The 15,262-nt window shown below is 40.7% G+C and overlaps 1 protein-coding gene across 3 annotated transcripts in view; it reads left to right on the top strand.

The window, feature by feature from the left end:
- suco (SUN domain containing ossification factor) overlaps window positions 1-15,262 on the top strand; it is a 48,258-nt gene that overhangs the window by 9,663 nt on the left and 23,333 nt on the right. For all 3 annotated transcript variants that reach the window (XM_008277428.1, XM_008277427.1, XM_008277426.1), the window contains exons 2-4: window positions 12,126-12,240; window positions 14,024-14,125; window positions 14,586-14,920. In XM_008277428.1, coding sequence (XP_008275650.1) covers window positions 12,126-12,240; window positions 14,024-14,125; window positions 14,586-14,920 — 552 coding nt within the window. The remainder of the gene's footprint in view (window positions 1-12,125; window positions 12,241-14,023; window positions 14,126-14,585; window positions 14,921-15,262) is intronic.

The raw sequence follows: 15,262 nt of genomic DNA, 5'->3' as shown, positions 1-15,262 counted from the left end.
TGAGTCCTTATCATCCAGTGAAATTGAATAAAATTCACTTCTCAATTGTAATGATTGATTATTCTTTCTTTTTTTAAGCAAAAATGCTAAGCATACTATAAATGCTTATTCACTGTAAAGATTTAATACATTACTATGTCATACAATGATGGTTACACTTAACAAATAAATATGTATTAAATTAACCAAGAAAATAATAAATCATGAAAATAGTTTTGGTGTACTTAAACACTTGTTTGACTTGGTCTTAAAAAAAAAAATTAAAAATCATTTTAAAAACATTTCATCTATGCTGTCTGTGCTGAGACCCTCTCTGCTGCTCAGGTTTTCATTTCCACCTGAGCGTTGTTCCGCCTTGTTGTTATGTCTCGATGTTTAAGTGATATTTAGTCGGCTTTCTGAATTGTTTCATTAATAACTTTATTGGAACAGCGTGCTAACCCCTGTGGCTGTTTAGTTTTGGTTGTTGATGAAAATGTCCGTCTTGTCGATGGGCTGCAGGTCTGTTAGGTGAACCTTAGTCTACAAGAGTCTTTCCTTCACCTTGTGACTTGGCCTACCTGTTGCTCCAGGATATCTCTCAAATAAAGGTGTGTCTGTTCATTCACACTATATCCTAGCGAAAGGCTCCTGTGTAAATTGTGAAGGATTTCTGTGCGTCACAGCTTTGGTGGAGTCGAATAGGGATCCTTACAGATCAGCAAGACAAATAAGCTTTACAAATAGATTAAACTAGTGTGGATCATAAGAGCATGTGGTCTTTCAATAAATAAAATTCACTCAAGGGTTTTATTGAATTGCCGTCAGCTAAGATTGAAACTAAACAGGATCAAACGGCGGCATTGTGTCAGGAACTACTGAATTCTTGTCAGTGCATGAATCATCATGGCATTTCACCAATAATAAGAAGAAAGCTTCCGACCATGTTAGTTAAGCAGAATCTTAAATCAGTTTAGAAGGACGAAGCTGTGCCGTTGTTTTGACAATGCTTCATTATTTCAAGCTTACACTATTTTTATTCTCGAAATTAATATGTCCCATGGCATCGAGTGTTATTTCAGACTGGCTTCCTGTTTCAAATAAAGACAGCCAATCAAATTATATGACTGGTACATGATTGAATATACAATATAATGTTCTCCTCAGTGAGTGTGAGAGTCAGTCTATATTTTTGACAATATGTTTATGTATTTTACTTTGAAAAATTCTAATTTAGTTTGATGATGCATACAGTCGATCACTAAACAATCTTTGGGATTTTTTTCTTAGATCTCACTTCTCTTTCCCTGATTACAACCAGGCTATTCTTAAGCTACTTCTTTGACAATAGATTTCACAAAATTCGAGTAGGAGTTGAAGCAATGTGTGTGTGTGTGTCTGTGTGTGTGTGTCTGTGTCTGTTCTTTATATGTCTCAACAACCACACATCCAATCTACTTCAGACTTGGTGGGATTATTGATTTGGACTTGACAAAATGCAGTGTCGAGTTTGAAGTCTACTGGATGTGCAGAAGCCAGTTTGGCCACCTTTCAGGTTATCAGCATGCAATTAGCTGCCTAAAGCCCAAGGCCCTGATTATATTCTTTTGTTGACACACGTGCGCACACCACTCATACCAGTGTTGCATAAATGTTGTTGTTCTGCTACTTTCTAGTCTACTTAGGCAGCTTTGAGGACTCTGCTCCGTACATGTGCACTGCTGCTTGTGCATTAGTGTAGCGCAGTGGCTGCACAGACACAAGTTTTGGGCTGCACTCGGACATCCACGGTGGTGTCTGTGTTGGCTGTCGCGGACAGACAGATGATGAAGTTGGATCAGTCTCAAGTGATGTCAGTCTCTGATAAGAGCTTCAAAGTCAGATGGTTCCGATAGCAGCTATAGAGACATTGACGGAACCTGTTTGTAATTTCTGTCTCAACATACTTTTCCTCCGTACATTTTAGATAAACACAGATTGTTCGACGGGCTGCCTGCTGGTCTTAGTGACGAACCTGCTTTGCCTGGTTACAAACACAATCCATCATCAACTGAGTGTGCGTCTGTGTTGAAAGTAGGACGTGTGATGTTGTAGTAGTATTTTCGCAGCAATCACCCCTTGGGCATGAGCAGAATAAGTAAAAAGGAGCTTGAAATCTGTTCGGTGACTTTAGGCATGCCAGTTGTTATTTTAAATCAAAGACTGTTCACATTTCTGCTTCTTCTGGGTTGTGCACTCATGTTTATTCTGTCGCTTTCCGCTTGCTCGGGAATCCTAACAGGTTTGGACAGCTCTTAAGCTCTTCTAGAATCTAGTGAGGAGAGAGAGAAGTAAATAAGTAAAATGTTTTTACTCCTAAAGGTCAGTTCTTAGTTTCTGCATTCCTGCGAACTGACCAGTTCCATGCCCTGACCGGTTCTTTGCTGTTCCGCATTTCTCAGCATTTTGTGGAGACGGTTACGTTACACCTACTGTGGGATGTATACGGGACCTTGCAGATTTGGGCAGATGACAAAATGTAGGTCTTGTGGACTCATGCAGATGTACCGATCATGCATTGACCTTAATTCTAAATGTTGGACCACAAAAAAAAAAGCATCACCTTTAGGGTCAGTCATTGTTGCTTTAGTGATCTGAAATGCTTTATTAAGAACAGGCCTGTGTCTTGGTGTCAAGAACAGGTCGCAATTCTTGGTAGAGAAAGAAGTATATTGTGATGCCTCCACTCCTCCTCCAATACAGCAAGTCAGCACTTACAGCACTTAGGCAAATGAGCCCTTTACTCAAACCCCATTCACCACGTACAGTGCCTTGGGTCACCCGACACAAAACAACAGAGCAGTAATGCTAATGTCTTCAGCAGCAAGGTAGAAAGCATCCATTTCTTTAAATGTTTTCCTTGACTCCTCTGTTTGCCTGTTAGTGAAATTTCTAGTAGAAAACAGAGCTCTCGCTATGTGAAATCAATTCCAGACAGAAAGGAATTTACCTAAGAAATTCAGAGGAAGAAGCCCTTAGGGAAAGCACAGAGCTGCAGTTTCTACATGAGCGCAAGATATCAAGGTGGGCTCTACCATCCAGTAATAATTTAATGAATCTCTGTCTGTGTGCTCTCCCTATATCTTGGTAACTGTACATTCAGTCCACTTGAAACTTGGCTGGTGCATCTCTTGATCTAAGGAACCATCACATCAGATAGGAAGAGTGGTGGCTGGGTTCTTTTTGGGATGTTTTTCAGCTTCTCATCAGGTCATTGCCTACCTCTGGGTGGAGTTCTCATTACTAGGCAACATCATCCAAGACAAATGTATTATGTAAAGGATCAGAGGCAACTTTCGAAAAGAAATCTGTCTGGTGTCATATCTGTCTGTAAACATCCCACACAACGGAGGAGGGATTTTGGAAAAACAATCCACCTGTCACAAGCGTGGATGTCAATAAGTAAGTTACTTTCAGCAAGTACAAAAAAGGAAATAAAAGATGGATTAAGAATGTGGTCAGTCGTGGTCGCCATGTCTGAAGAACTAGCTAAAGAACAGAAGTGAGTCTTGATGTTTTTTTAGGGCAGAAAATGCTTGATCCCTTTGGATTTTAACTGTGTGTGTAGAATGAAGAGCAGTTTGAAGCCGACTGAAGAGGGACTAAGGGATGAGGAGTTTAGCAACGTAACCTAGGGCAAGTCCATGCAAGGCTTTAAAAATATAAAGTAATCTTAAAATCAATTCTGCACTGTACTCATAACCTCTAAGGAGAGGCTGTCACAGGGGAGGTATGGTCTCTCTTTTCTTTGTACCAGTGATGCGCTTGCAGGTAGGCTCTGCTTCAGGACTCTTGTCTTTGTTGGCAGGAGAGTTATTTACCAGTTCAGCCACTATGTCCTGGCTGCCATGAGGATGCACCAGTGGAGAGGATTATACGGGATCAGCAGGCTTTAGAACAAACTGCTGCTCTACATTATTTCATGCTTCCATGTGGAGAAAAATTAGAGTGCACACACAAACGGTCAGTCCTCCTAAGGCTGGCCTTTCAGGCTCTGCCCTCCCCTCTCCTCCAAAAAGTGACGGCATGTTTTTGTCTGCCTGGCAGATGCGCTGGCCTACTTTTCCTGGCGAGCTCTGACACATCTCCCTGCCCCACAATCCACCTCTGCCCACGTGGATCCTGGATTCTGTCCTCAGCTCTTTTTCGCTCCATCTGCCTCTCTGTCTCCCTATCAGCTGTGTAGATGTGAAGCACAGTGTGTCTCGCTTGAATATGGATTCTCTGGCTGATTAAAGTATTTATCCTCAGAGGGAAATAAATCCTTCTGGGCGACAGCAGCTGGATTTTTGAAAGACTTTTATAGTGTTTTTTCCCCGTTCCAACCATGTGATTAGACTTGGGTGAGTTGCCAGTCGAGTTTAAACAGGAAACTAACTCAGTGCCTTTCTTGCACTGTTCACTTCACTCCCAGCACCTCATATTATATGTCAAGAATAATCTGAACTAAAGTGAAAAGCATCACAAGACTGCTCCTTTCCCTTTGGCCAGGGGACAAACAGATGTAGTATTCAACCTGCCGCTAAATGAATCACCAAAACCTCAATACTGTACACGCAGTTACTTAAAAATATGTTAAATTAGCTCACCCTTTAAAAAAAAACAAAAAAAAAAAAACACGTTTCTTTTCAGCATTTTGTGGCAATGGTTTAGAAGGTTGTGCTTTTTCATCTTTTGCACACATCTCTACAGTCTGATCTTCACATTTCCCAGGTGTAGGGCTAAACAATTTGAGGAAAATTTCTAGTATTTAATGTCTAATAGCAATTTTTCTGACAGATATTGCAATTCCAATTTGATTTGCAATATATTTTTTCTTTAAGATTTTATGTGTAATATATTTAAACCATTTAATAAAGCATTACCACATAGCACATCATCAAACACATGAGAGTTACACAACAACAACGGTATAAATTTGTAAAAATATTGGCCCAACAGTCCGTGGGTCAGGTGCACTGCAAAACGTGGCTATTTTATAATAAGGCTGGCGGTCTGTCTGTCTGTCAAACCCCGTGTTATACATTGAAAATTGAAAATTTCAATCTGCTTGAATTAACTGAAGTTGAATTACGTCATTAGTCTCATTATTTAATAGCCAAACCGAGTATATGTTACATTACAGCCTTTGCTATTTGTTAATTGCTTTGTTTCAAACTGTGATTTGGATTTGAAATTAATTAATTGACCAGCCGGTCTGTCCAGGATGTACCTTGCCTTTCTCCCTGAGTCAGCTGGGACAGGATCCAGCCCCCCCATCTCCCTCTACAGGATAAAGCGGTGTTTAGATAATGGAGGGATAGATGTTTAGCCCTACTGAGGATCCAAGGTTTGAAGTCGTTTGTATGACTAGTAGCAATTTTAGGATCTTTCTGGGGTCCTCTGCAGGCATTTGGCATCCTGTGTATGGAGGCTAAGTTACCCCTGTTGCAGCAACATCGAGGGCAAATGTATGGGATCGGATCAGCCATACAAACGTCGGCAGAACTGGTTTAAGACAATTAAGGATGGTAGGGACTTAGTGTACACCATGTGCTGTCGGTCAGTTGCTGTGTGTGTGTGTGCAAGAGAGAGTTTATGTAATGAAGAGGAACATGCTGGTCTGAGATTTAGGCCAGGAGACTAAAAGGCTACGACTAATCTGCTCTGAGTTGTGTTATATGTCGCACATGTTGCAGTGTAAAGCTCTGACCAAGATGAGTTGGGCAGAACCTTTTGTGATTCCTGTGGTTATTTGGGTGAGGCTGTTAAATCAGTCAAAGATTGTTTAGAAAAAGAAAAGGATCCAAAGCTACAGGGAGCGGTACATACCCTAACAAGATTTGCTGTCATGCTTGATGCCCGGAAAGCTTTTGGTCACCAGGAAAACATCCTGCTTGGGAAAAGATCAGAGTGCACTTTGCATACCATGCGGATGGTGATAATATTTGACTCTGCTGTTGTCAGATTAATCAGTCCTCCTGTTGTCTCAGCACTTTTGTCCCCTCTGTGTCAACCCAGTCAGTTAGTACAGTACGGTTGTTTTGGTAGAGCTGTGTCATGTCCCCTGATTCTGAATGGCACTAAAGCCAACAGGAAATATCAGGGGATTTGACTGCTCGGAACCAGTGCAGACAGTGCGATGGATCGTGTGGCCAGTGTCTCTGTGCACATCTGTCCAAAGATGATAGTCTTTCAGGTGTTTTATAGGAACACTATAGAGCCATTTGTAGCCTTCAGAGGAAAATGCAAAAGATGGAAACACTTCTTGCAAATCCCCAGGTGCTTTTGAAGTGGGACAGGAAACAAGGATAGAGACAGAATGAGGAAGAGGATATTTGCAGACTGCTGACTCATTAATCTCGCCTCAGGCTCCTTCTTCATTCTCTCGGCCCACTACCACTATGTAATGTGCATATTTCTTTAATACTTCTTTCTTTCTTTCTTTCTTTCTTTCTTTCTTTCTTTCTTTCTTTCTTTCTTTCTTTCTTTTGTTATTTATTTATTTATTTCGAACGGACAAACGATTAAAACAATAATACCAATAAAATACCTTTTATTGTTTTGTTATTCCCTGTATTTCTCTCCATTTGTGGGTCATACATTACCCCTCCCACTGTTGCGTAAGCATTTGAATTAAAAAGTAGGTCACGATAGACCCGCAAATCAGATCCTCTCGGTTCAGCTCCCGTTTTAGATTTTTTTTTCCTCCGTTCACCAGCTTTCCTTTTTTTTTCACCTTTGGAAGGAATGTCAATACTCAGGTCTTTCCATTCATGCATGGATATGACGCTGAGCGGGCCACAGCATCCCACTGGTTGCACATTTTGGTTTGTGCTTCTGTGTATCTTTGTTGGTGCTGGGCGTTTGTGGGCTTAAATTGCTCCATAAAAATGTATTCTCTGTGTTTATATTTTTATTATTTGACTTTAGAACTTTGTGACTTGACAAGCTCCGGTTCAATATTGGTTCAGTTACTCACATTACGGAAGTCAGTCACATTTGCATCTGTGATCGCGGAAGTTTACACAGGACGGTTTACACTGTGACGTGTTCACTTAAACCTGTGATATGGTTTGTGATCTGCTTATCAGCCATGTCTGTTGACACAAGTGCTACCTTATCTGAACAAATAAAGACCATTTGCAAAATAACAACAAGCAAAATTTGGCAACGTAACCAGTCCCAGTCAGTAATTACATAAGTGAGGGCACATATTAACAACAGCAACTGCAAATACCCATTTAGAGGAATTTTGAGAGTTTTATCAATTATTTGCATATTTTAGTGACTGTTAAAGCCTCTTGTGTCCTTAATTGAAGCGAGACTGAAACTAGACAGTGAAACAGCTGTGGGTTGTTTCAGACAGCAAGCAGGAACTAAGATATGTTAATAAAAAAAAAAAAAACAGAACATGTCATTGCTTAGCATTAAACATTCAAGTATTCAGACCATGTTACACCTATAGAAAATTTGTAAAGCACTTCCATGACTTTGTAGCATCCTGTTTAAAGACGCCAGCAGTTAAATTCAGAAGGCTCTGAGTAAACAGATCATGCAAACACTCAAGATCCAGGGACATGACTAACCCTGAAAGTGCTTTGCAGCTGCAGATCTCTGACCAAAGGAGAATGAATTCTCACACGTAGGATTTTCTGAGGAAAAAAATCAGCTCAATTACTGAGCAACAGTTACAAAAAAGTGTATTTTGCCCATTATTTTCACAGATGCTGCCCTGTAGTCACACTTAAAACTGATTTGTAAATTGAGTAGATTGGATTACACTGTTTTTTGAGCTCAGAATCACATGGCTTAAAGTATTCCGGCACCGTGCCGGATTTCCGGTGTGCGGCGCTTGGTTCTGAAAAAAAAAAAAAAAACGGACTACATTGCCAATCGAGTTTGAGAAGTCGCCGGCCATTTGAGTTTGTGTTGTTTTTTACTTACCAAATTGTTTTTTTAAAATGAGTTCTCCAATTGTATTTTTAAATTTAAGATTTTTTTTGTCTAGAGTTGTTGTCTAGAGCTGCTGTCTGCTCTGAAACTTACCTCATTTGCCAGGAGCAGCAGCCACCGCTGAGGTACCGGCATCAATGACTGATCGGGTTTGTGATTTAAAAATACGCGTATGCACGTTCATTGCAGAACATGACTTGTTGTTCACCATATCTCAGCCACTCGTTAATCTGTGCAAAAAGTTGGCTGAAGATAAAAATGCTTTGTCAAAACTGTTTGTGTCAAATCAGCACGCTGGTTACATAAATGCACGAGATATAGCACCAGCGTTTCAGAAAAGTCTTTCTGAAAACCTCAAAAGATTTGTGTTTTCATTGAATATTGACGAAGTATTGTATTTCAAAACTGGAAAAGCCCTCTGAACAAGCGCAGACCTCCACCAAGCAGCTCATTTCCACCATATTGTGATTTCCAGCCAATGTTAAAGTCCTGTGTTCATTTTATCTACACTATTAGATTCATGGAGAATCAAAACATACCTTTAGCATTTGAGTTAACATTGATATCATTAATAACAAGCTGACGGAGTGATGAAAACCTCCTTGGCGGAGATAATAAATAGTGCACATATTGTTAAAAGGTGAATCAGTGTCCTTTTTCCATGTCTTTTACTGATTGGTTGCTAAACAATATATTTGCACCATGTTGTAGTCAGATGGAGTACCTACCACAACCGATTGACCTTCTTTGGTATTACTATAATCTGCAGTCTGAGTTTGGGAAGGCAGATATCTTAATGTCTTACTAATTTGCAAGATTGTACTCCCACCCAAAAGCAAAAAAGTTCAGGCTCAGGATTATTTTTCACTTTAAGCCCTGGAATCAGTATGAAACATGGGTAGAAGCATAAATAAAAGATGTCTTTACTGCATCCATCCCTTATTAATTGTTTCCTGTGGCTGTCTCTGCAACGCTCTGGGTTCAAACCTCTATCATCTAACTGTGTGCATATCTCATGTTGGGTGCACTTTCCATGTGCAGGAAAGTTATAAATAATTTGCATAGTGTCAAAGTGGCTGATTCAGCAATTGAGAGGAAGCTAAGAGGTGTGTTTGTTGCTGTGTCAAATTGATGTTTTCACGATGTTGATTTGAGGTTGGTGCAAATGGCTTTTCTACTTGGTAGCATAGACAGTTATGATCTCTGGGAGTTTTGTGTGACAAGACTTTTCCTGTTGAGGACGAGGAGTTGATCTGACTTGACCTGTAATGTAATTTAATGAGTTGTTTTCTTTTGTTAATTTTGCTGGTGATGAGTCAGTAAATCCAAATTTCACTTTGCTTTGACATTGGAGGTCAGTTTTTTTTCTTTTCTTTTTTTTAGAGGTTTTTGTTTATTCAAGAAAAATGCCAATATAAAGCTATTAATCATCAGTGATGCAACAACAGGGGTTTTACATTGCAGTCTCTTACATAACCTCAGTGATATATACGTAACACGTCCTCCCCGTACATCCGTGCACGTTTGAGTAGATGGGGATGGGGCAGACATTTGAAACGCCTCACAACATAGCTCAAACCTATGGATCTAAGTTTAGCCAGGAGCCTACGTTAGCCGTGGTTCAGGTTTACTCCTCAGTATCTGTACAGTACGTGACTCTTAGGTTCACTGGCTTTGTGACTCCTATTAACCCTTTCGGGGAATGCGTATATTATGAGGTGTTAACGCATATAGGAACATGCCCATATTTCATTGTCAGCGGGGACCCAAAAGGACAGCAGTAAATGTCATGTCTTGGCATCACAGTCAGCTGTCTTTCAGAATTGCAGAGCAAGGACTTTGTCCTAGACACAACACTACAAGGATAAATCCTTCATGAAATAGGCAGATATATTAATTTCTCTACTCTGAGTAATTTTTTCTGCAGCGCAGCCAGACAACATGTCGATTCAGCAGTAAGCCATAACTCCTAGATGAAAACTTTTACGATAAATTTGATGAATTCCATTTCAAAATGAATAGAAGAAGAAGCTTCAATATTGGAATTAACACCTTATCATTTTCAGTCATCATCTGTTCATAAATCTGTCTGTGTTTCGCATCACGGCTTTCAAATGATCCTTCCACTTAGCCGGATGTTCTTGTCATCTTTTATCTCGTCATTCCATCACCTCAAATATTAATGAACAGAGTCAAGATGGAGAGGCTCTCTGAATGACAGGACACCGACTTGCACAGATGGCTGTGTCTCTGTGCTCGTGAGCATGCAAGCCCGCTGCTCATCTCCTTCGTCCTGACAGCCGGGTTGACAGGGCGCTAACATTAGTGTCCATGTGCCTCCCTCCCTCCTAGCATTGATATTTGAGCTCTCGAGGGGAACAGCTCTAGTTTGAGGCTCACATGGTGCTTTCTAGCCAAGCTGTGTCTTTGTGCCTCTCCATGTGACAGTAACCGATGCATGGTGTTGTCATGATGCTCTAAGTTTGAGCTTTGCGTTGCTACTTCCATGATATATACACACCTTCTGGTTTAATTAGATGTGCAATAGAAATGTCAGTGAATGTGGTTTCCTGTAATAGAACCTGTGTGAAACTCTTGTGCGAGCGTCTGATCTACATTAACACTGATTTAGTGTCCAATTTTGTTTGCCAGACTAATGGCCAGTGAAAGAAGAGGTCTTTGTTTGGTTCTGGCACCTTTCAGCTTAACACAATCTGACTGTGTGTAACACGTTGGACTAATAGCTCAACATTAGTTCAAAGTAATTAAAACCTCCTCTCATAAAAACGACGTAGAAGACATATCATGAGTGAAATAAGCAGTCAGTGCTGATGAGAATCTTAAAACCACTTCCATACGTAACAAACATAAGAAGCCAATGTGGTTAACTTGTGTGATGCAGCTTTTTGTATCATTTTTAGTTTTCAAAATTGATTTCTGGTTTGAAGAGAACAAGTTCTGGAGAGACAGACAGGGACATTATACATCTGCACATTCTGAAGGATGTAACACTTTAAGGTAGAAAGTTATTATTTTAATGGAAAAAAAACTTTAAATATGTATCTTTAATGTAATAAGATGAGTTCTTAGGGATTTAAACAACTACTGGAGAAGGACTTCAGTGTACAGGGAAGCAGGGAGAACATGTTTAGACAAACCTCTTGCTCCATAGTTCACTTCATTTTGATTCCACTGATAAAGAAACCAACTAAGAAACAGCTGAACTTCTCATTCCTGTGTTTCCATCTTGATGTCTTCTGTGTTTTTATAAATCTCTTACCTTATCTGCCTAATATTAGCCAAGGATTTTATTATTTCTTAACCTTTCTGTCTCTATTTGCACTCCTTTTTTTTTCAGTTCAATCTGTGCTGCTGATGAGATCTGACGTTCATATGATAAAAATTCTTTATGTTTTTTTTTTTGAGGACAGTACACTCAACTCATTATTAACACACACAGAAAAGCAGCAGTTCTTACAGTCTCTCAGTTGTGTGGAAGAGATAATGTGGGTTAATCTGTGCTCCAGGCTCAGTTGGCCGTGGAACGCCTTGACTTGGAGGCCCGCTAACAGAATTTCAGCAGTATCCCGAGCCATGCTAAACCTTTTTTACAAGCAAAGTGGAGCTAGGGAGAGAGCAAATGGAGGAGGGGGTTGAGAAGGCGAATCTGAGAATGCAGTTTGCCTTGAGCAACTTGTAGGAGCACACATAATGAGTGGAATTTCATTTTGCTGGTTATACACACTGATTTCTTCGCTTTGTGCCTTTCTCTTGCTTTCTGTCTCTCTTTGTAGACTTAATTTACACCCTTTTTTTTTGGTTCTAGCTCTCTCTTTGCCTTTCTGCTTTCGTCCCTGCACTTACAGCCTTCTTTGCCCTCCTCCACTCAATGCTTTCATGCCCTGTATCCATAGAGCTCGTGTCAGTGGCCCTCCCCTGAGGAAACCAAGTGCTCTCACTGTGGAGGATGTGATGTAGTGCAGCCTTACCTTTGTTTGAATTGAAAGGCACTTATTGCTTATAACATTGTTGTGCTGTTGACACCAAATCTTTGTTTTACAAATAATTTCAAGGTTTTAATTCTGTTTTCTGAAACTACTTCTATGTTAACTTTTTGTATGAAGATGATAGTTTCACATCTACTAACAAATATTCAACTGTTTGTGTTTCAGGTACCCCAGTCAACATGTGTATTGTTCAGAGCAGAGCTTGTCTGGCCCAGGTCGGTCTGCCCAGGACAAAGACCCCGACAGCCACGAGCAGGAGCAGGACTCCACACAAAACAAGGTGCGTCGAAACTGTAGTGCACGACTCCTTCATGAATTATACAATCCTTGTCAATGGCAACTTCAGAAATAAACTAAACATTCAGTGTGGTTAACATTGCTGGCACAGCTGTGGTATGGTGAGCAGTATTATTAGACCCGCTGCTGGTGGCGAAATGTATGAGTTAGCAGAACACATGCAGGGTAGCGGTTGGAGTTGGGTCATGCACTTGAGTGACCCACTAACCTCTAATGAAAAGTAGGAGGCATGCAGAAAGAAGGTGTAGCATTAGAGAGCTGGAAGTGAACGGTCAGGGAGGTCCTGGATTACAGGGTCAGGCTGGATGGCAAGAGGGGGAAGGTATTATGTAAGTGCTTATAAGTTCAACCTTAGGAAGCTATTTAAGAGGATAGCAACATATCAGTTGTTTCGCCTCATTACTGTTACTTCTACCCATCAAGGCTTTATTATACTCCCTTGTGGATGTGCACACAGACAGCTACAGACAGTTGTTGTTATACTAATTTCTAGTCTGGCTTGGAGTCTACTGGGAGATCTCTGCTCTGTACATACGCAGTCAGTCTACATGGGCACACACGGACTTAGGAAGATGCGAAAATTTACATCACTTGGACTCTAGCGGAGCCAAGGGGGAGAGTGGGTTGTCCACTTCCCAAAAGGTTGGCAGTTCGATCCCCCAAAACCCCATTTGTCCAATCTACTTCAAACTCGACGCTGCACCTCCTTGGGTCCCCAGAAATACACCGATTAAGTTTGAAGCAGCTCTTATCTACAGCTGCCTTAGTCTTAGGCAGCCAAAGGTTTTCTCAAGATAAAGGCCCCCAAAGTGGCCACCATTTATCCAAACACCTTTAGATTATACTCTGCACTTCCTCGGGAACCCAGCAATACACCGGCTGAGTTTACAGCAGATTGGATGTACGGTAGTTGAGATATAGGAAGAGCACTTAGACAGATATGTAGATGTCTTGATTTATTAGAGATAATTGAAACCCTTAAAAATAGTGAAAAGCAATGCTGAGTAAAAAAATATTGGCCGAGTTGTGCGTTGTCAGCCTCTCTGTTGAATGAGTCTTAGAGGTTGTGGTGATGCAGGTTAGAACCTGCCCTGCGGGGTTAGAGTTCAGGGCTAAAAGCTTTCATAATTCTCAGCTTTCCAGTCTTTTCTGTAACCTTAGTGACTCGACATTGTTGCAGAATAATCTTAAGCCTGTGGAGGTCATTCCATGCTTTTACGATGAACCATGAAGTGGTCTTGCAAGAAAAGCAGGCCTGAAGTGGGCTGATGCTGGCTCAGAGCTGGGTTTGGGGCAAATATAAGATACTCTTAGTTCTTATGAATGGGCCCTTAAAGTTGTGTGTGTGTTTACGTGCAAATGAGCATTAGAATGAATGATAATTTGGGGAAGTGAGTGTGTTTTGGTATGCGTTTGTGAGCACAGAAGAAGGGGAATCATTGTTCGAGGTCCAGCATCAAACAGGCGTGCCAGGGCAGTTCAGCAGGCCTGGCAGTCTGTCATTGGCCTTATAACATGGTCTTTGTCCATCAACAAAGGGCTTTTTCACATCCTGAGATGCAAAGACCTTTTTTTTGTCTGAAATTTGTACAAGTAAATGCATCTTTAAAATAAACAGGAATAAAAATGTCCTGCAAAGAATTGGACTTGTGCTGCAACGGTTGTATGTTGTAATGCAATGATATTTCTTGAACTGTAATTGTTTTGTTATTGTTTGAAGTTCCCATTCAGGACTGTAATTATGTGAGTTTTTTTTCCCCCCCTAGGTGGTGGAAGAATGGGCGACACATACATCATACGATATGGGATTAGAGACAGAGAGAGCAGCGCTAGAGAAGCTAGCAGAACAGAACATACACCATGAACAGGTAACAACTGACAACGACCGGTTCCTGAAAGACGTCCAGACTGTGTATTTGCAGTATTTACAAAATTGTAATTACAATATACAGAAGTATGTAAAGCTGATCAAAACATTTAATTTCAGGCAGAATAGTGAATAGTCAACTGAGATGTAGTCTGAAGCAGACGTTAGGGCATTTTAAGTTGCCAGTTTTTTTTGTTTTTTTTTTAATCAAACCCTGCACAAATGTAAAGGAAGGCTGTCAGTTATAGCTTGACCTAATAAATTGGAAAGTACACCCAAACAGAAAAATGGAAACAAGGAAAACTGGTCTTTAACCATGTGTAAAAACACAAATAATGCAGATAAAATGTTCTCACTAAAACTGCTCTCACTTCCCTAAACTAGTTTCTATCAGGACAACATTGGAGCTACATCAGAAAATGACACACGTATGTGAGCATTTCTGTGTTTTCTGTCACCAGACTGTGAATCCACAGGAACCCGAGGTGGAAGAGACGAGGTCAGACCCCGAGTCAGATACTGTACCCGTTGCTCCTGAGCCAGAACCTACCCCAGAACCCCAGACTGACTTGGACCTGCAGACTCTCACCCAGGACCATGACCAGGAAGCTCCAGTGTCCCCATCTCCAGAACCAGTTCTAGCACAGGGCCAAGTGTCCACAGATGCCCCAACCCTAGCAGAGACCTCCAGTGATGCCCATGCTGCAAATCCAAGCCTGGACTCAAACCCAGCCACATCCCCAGATGAAGCTGAAAACTCACCTACCTCACAGAGTGCAGGCCCGACCCACACAGGGTAAGCTCAGTTTCACTTCAGCACTCCAGAGACCTGCTCTCTGGCATTGGAAGTTGGCTATAACCACAAAGAAGTCACATTGGAGAACTAAAATTCTGATCATAGAAAAATATATTGCATGCTCTTCTTATAATGGTTAAAGCCAATTTCTGTACAATTCAGGTGTAATATTAGTTATAAACTCTTCTCGTGCACATTTTCTTTGATATTTTTGTTGGTTCACTTTTGTTTCCCTCAGTTGTCTGTTTTATTTCAAATTTGTTTTCTAATTCATTTTTAAAATGACTGAACACAAACTGAAAGAGATGAGGTGATTCCTGGATATTTCAAAGTCACTGTTCA

Source organism: Stegastes partitus, unplaced genomic scaffold (genome assembly GCF_000690725.1).
Source record: "Stegastes partitus isolate 25-593 unplaced genomic scaffold, Stegastes_partitus-1.0.2 Scaffold98, whole genome shotgun sequence".
Taxonomy (NCBI): domain Eukaryota; kingdom Metazoa; phylum Chordata; class Actinopteri; family Pomacentridae; genus Stegastes; species Stegastes partitus.
The sequence above is the reverse complement of the archived record's forward strand: the minus strand, read 5'-3'. Positions and strand labels throughout refer to the sequence as shown.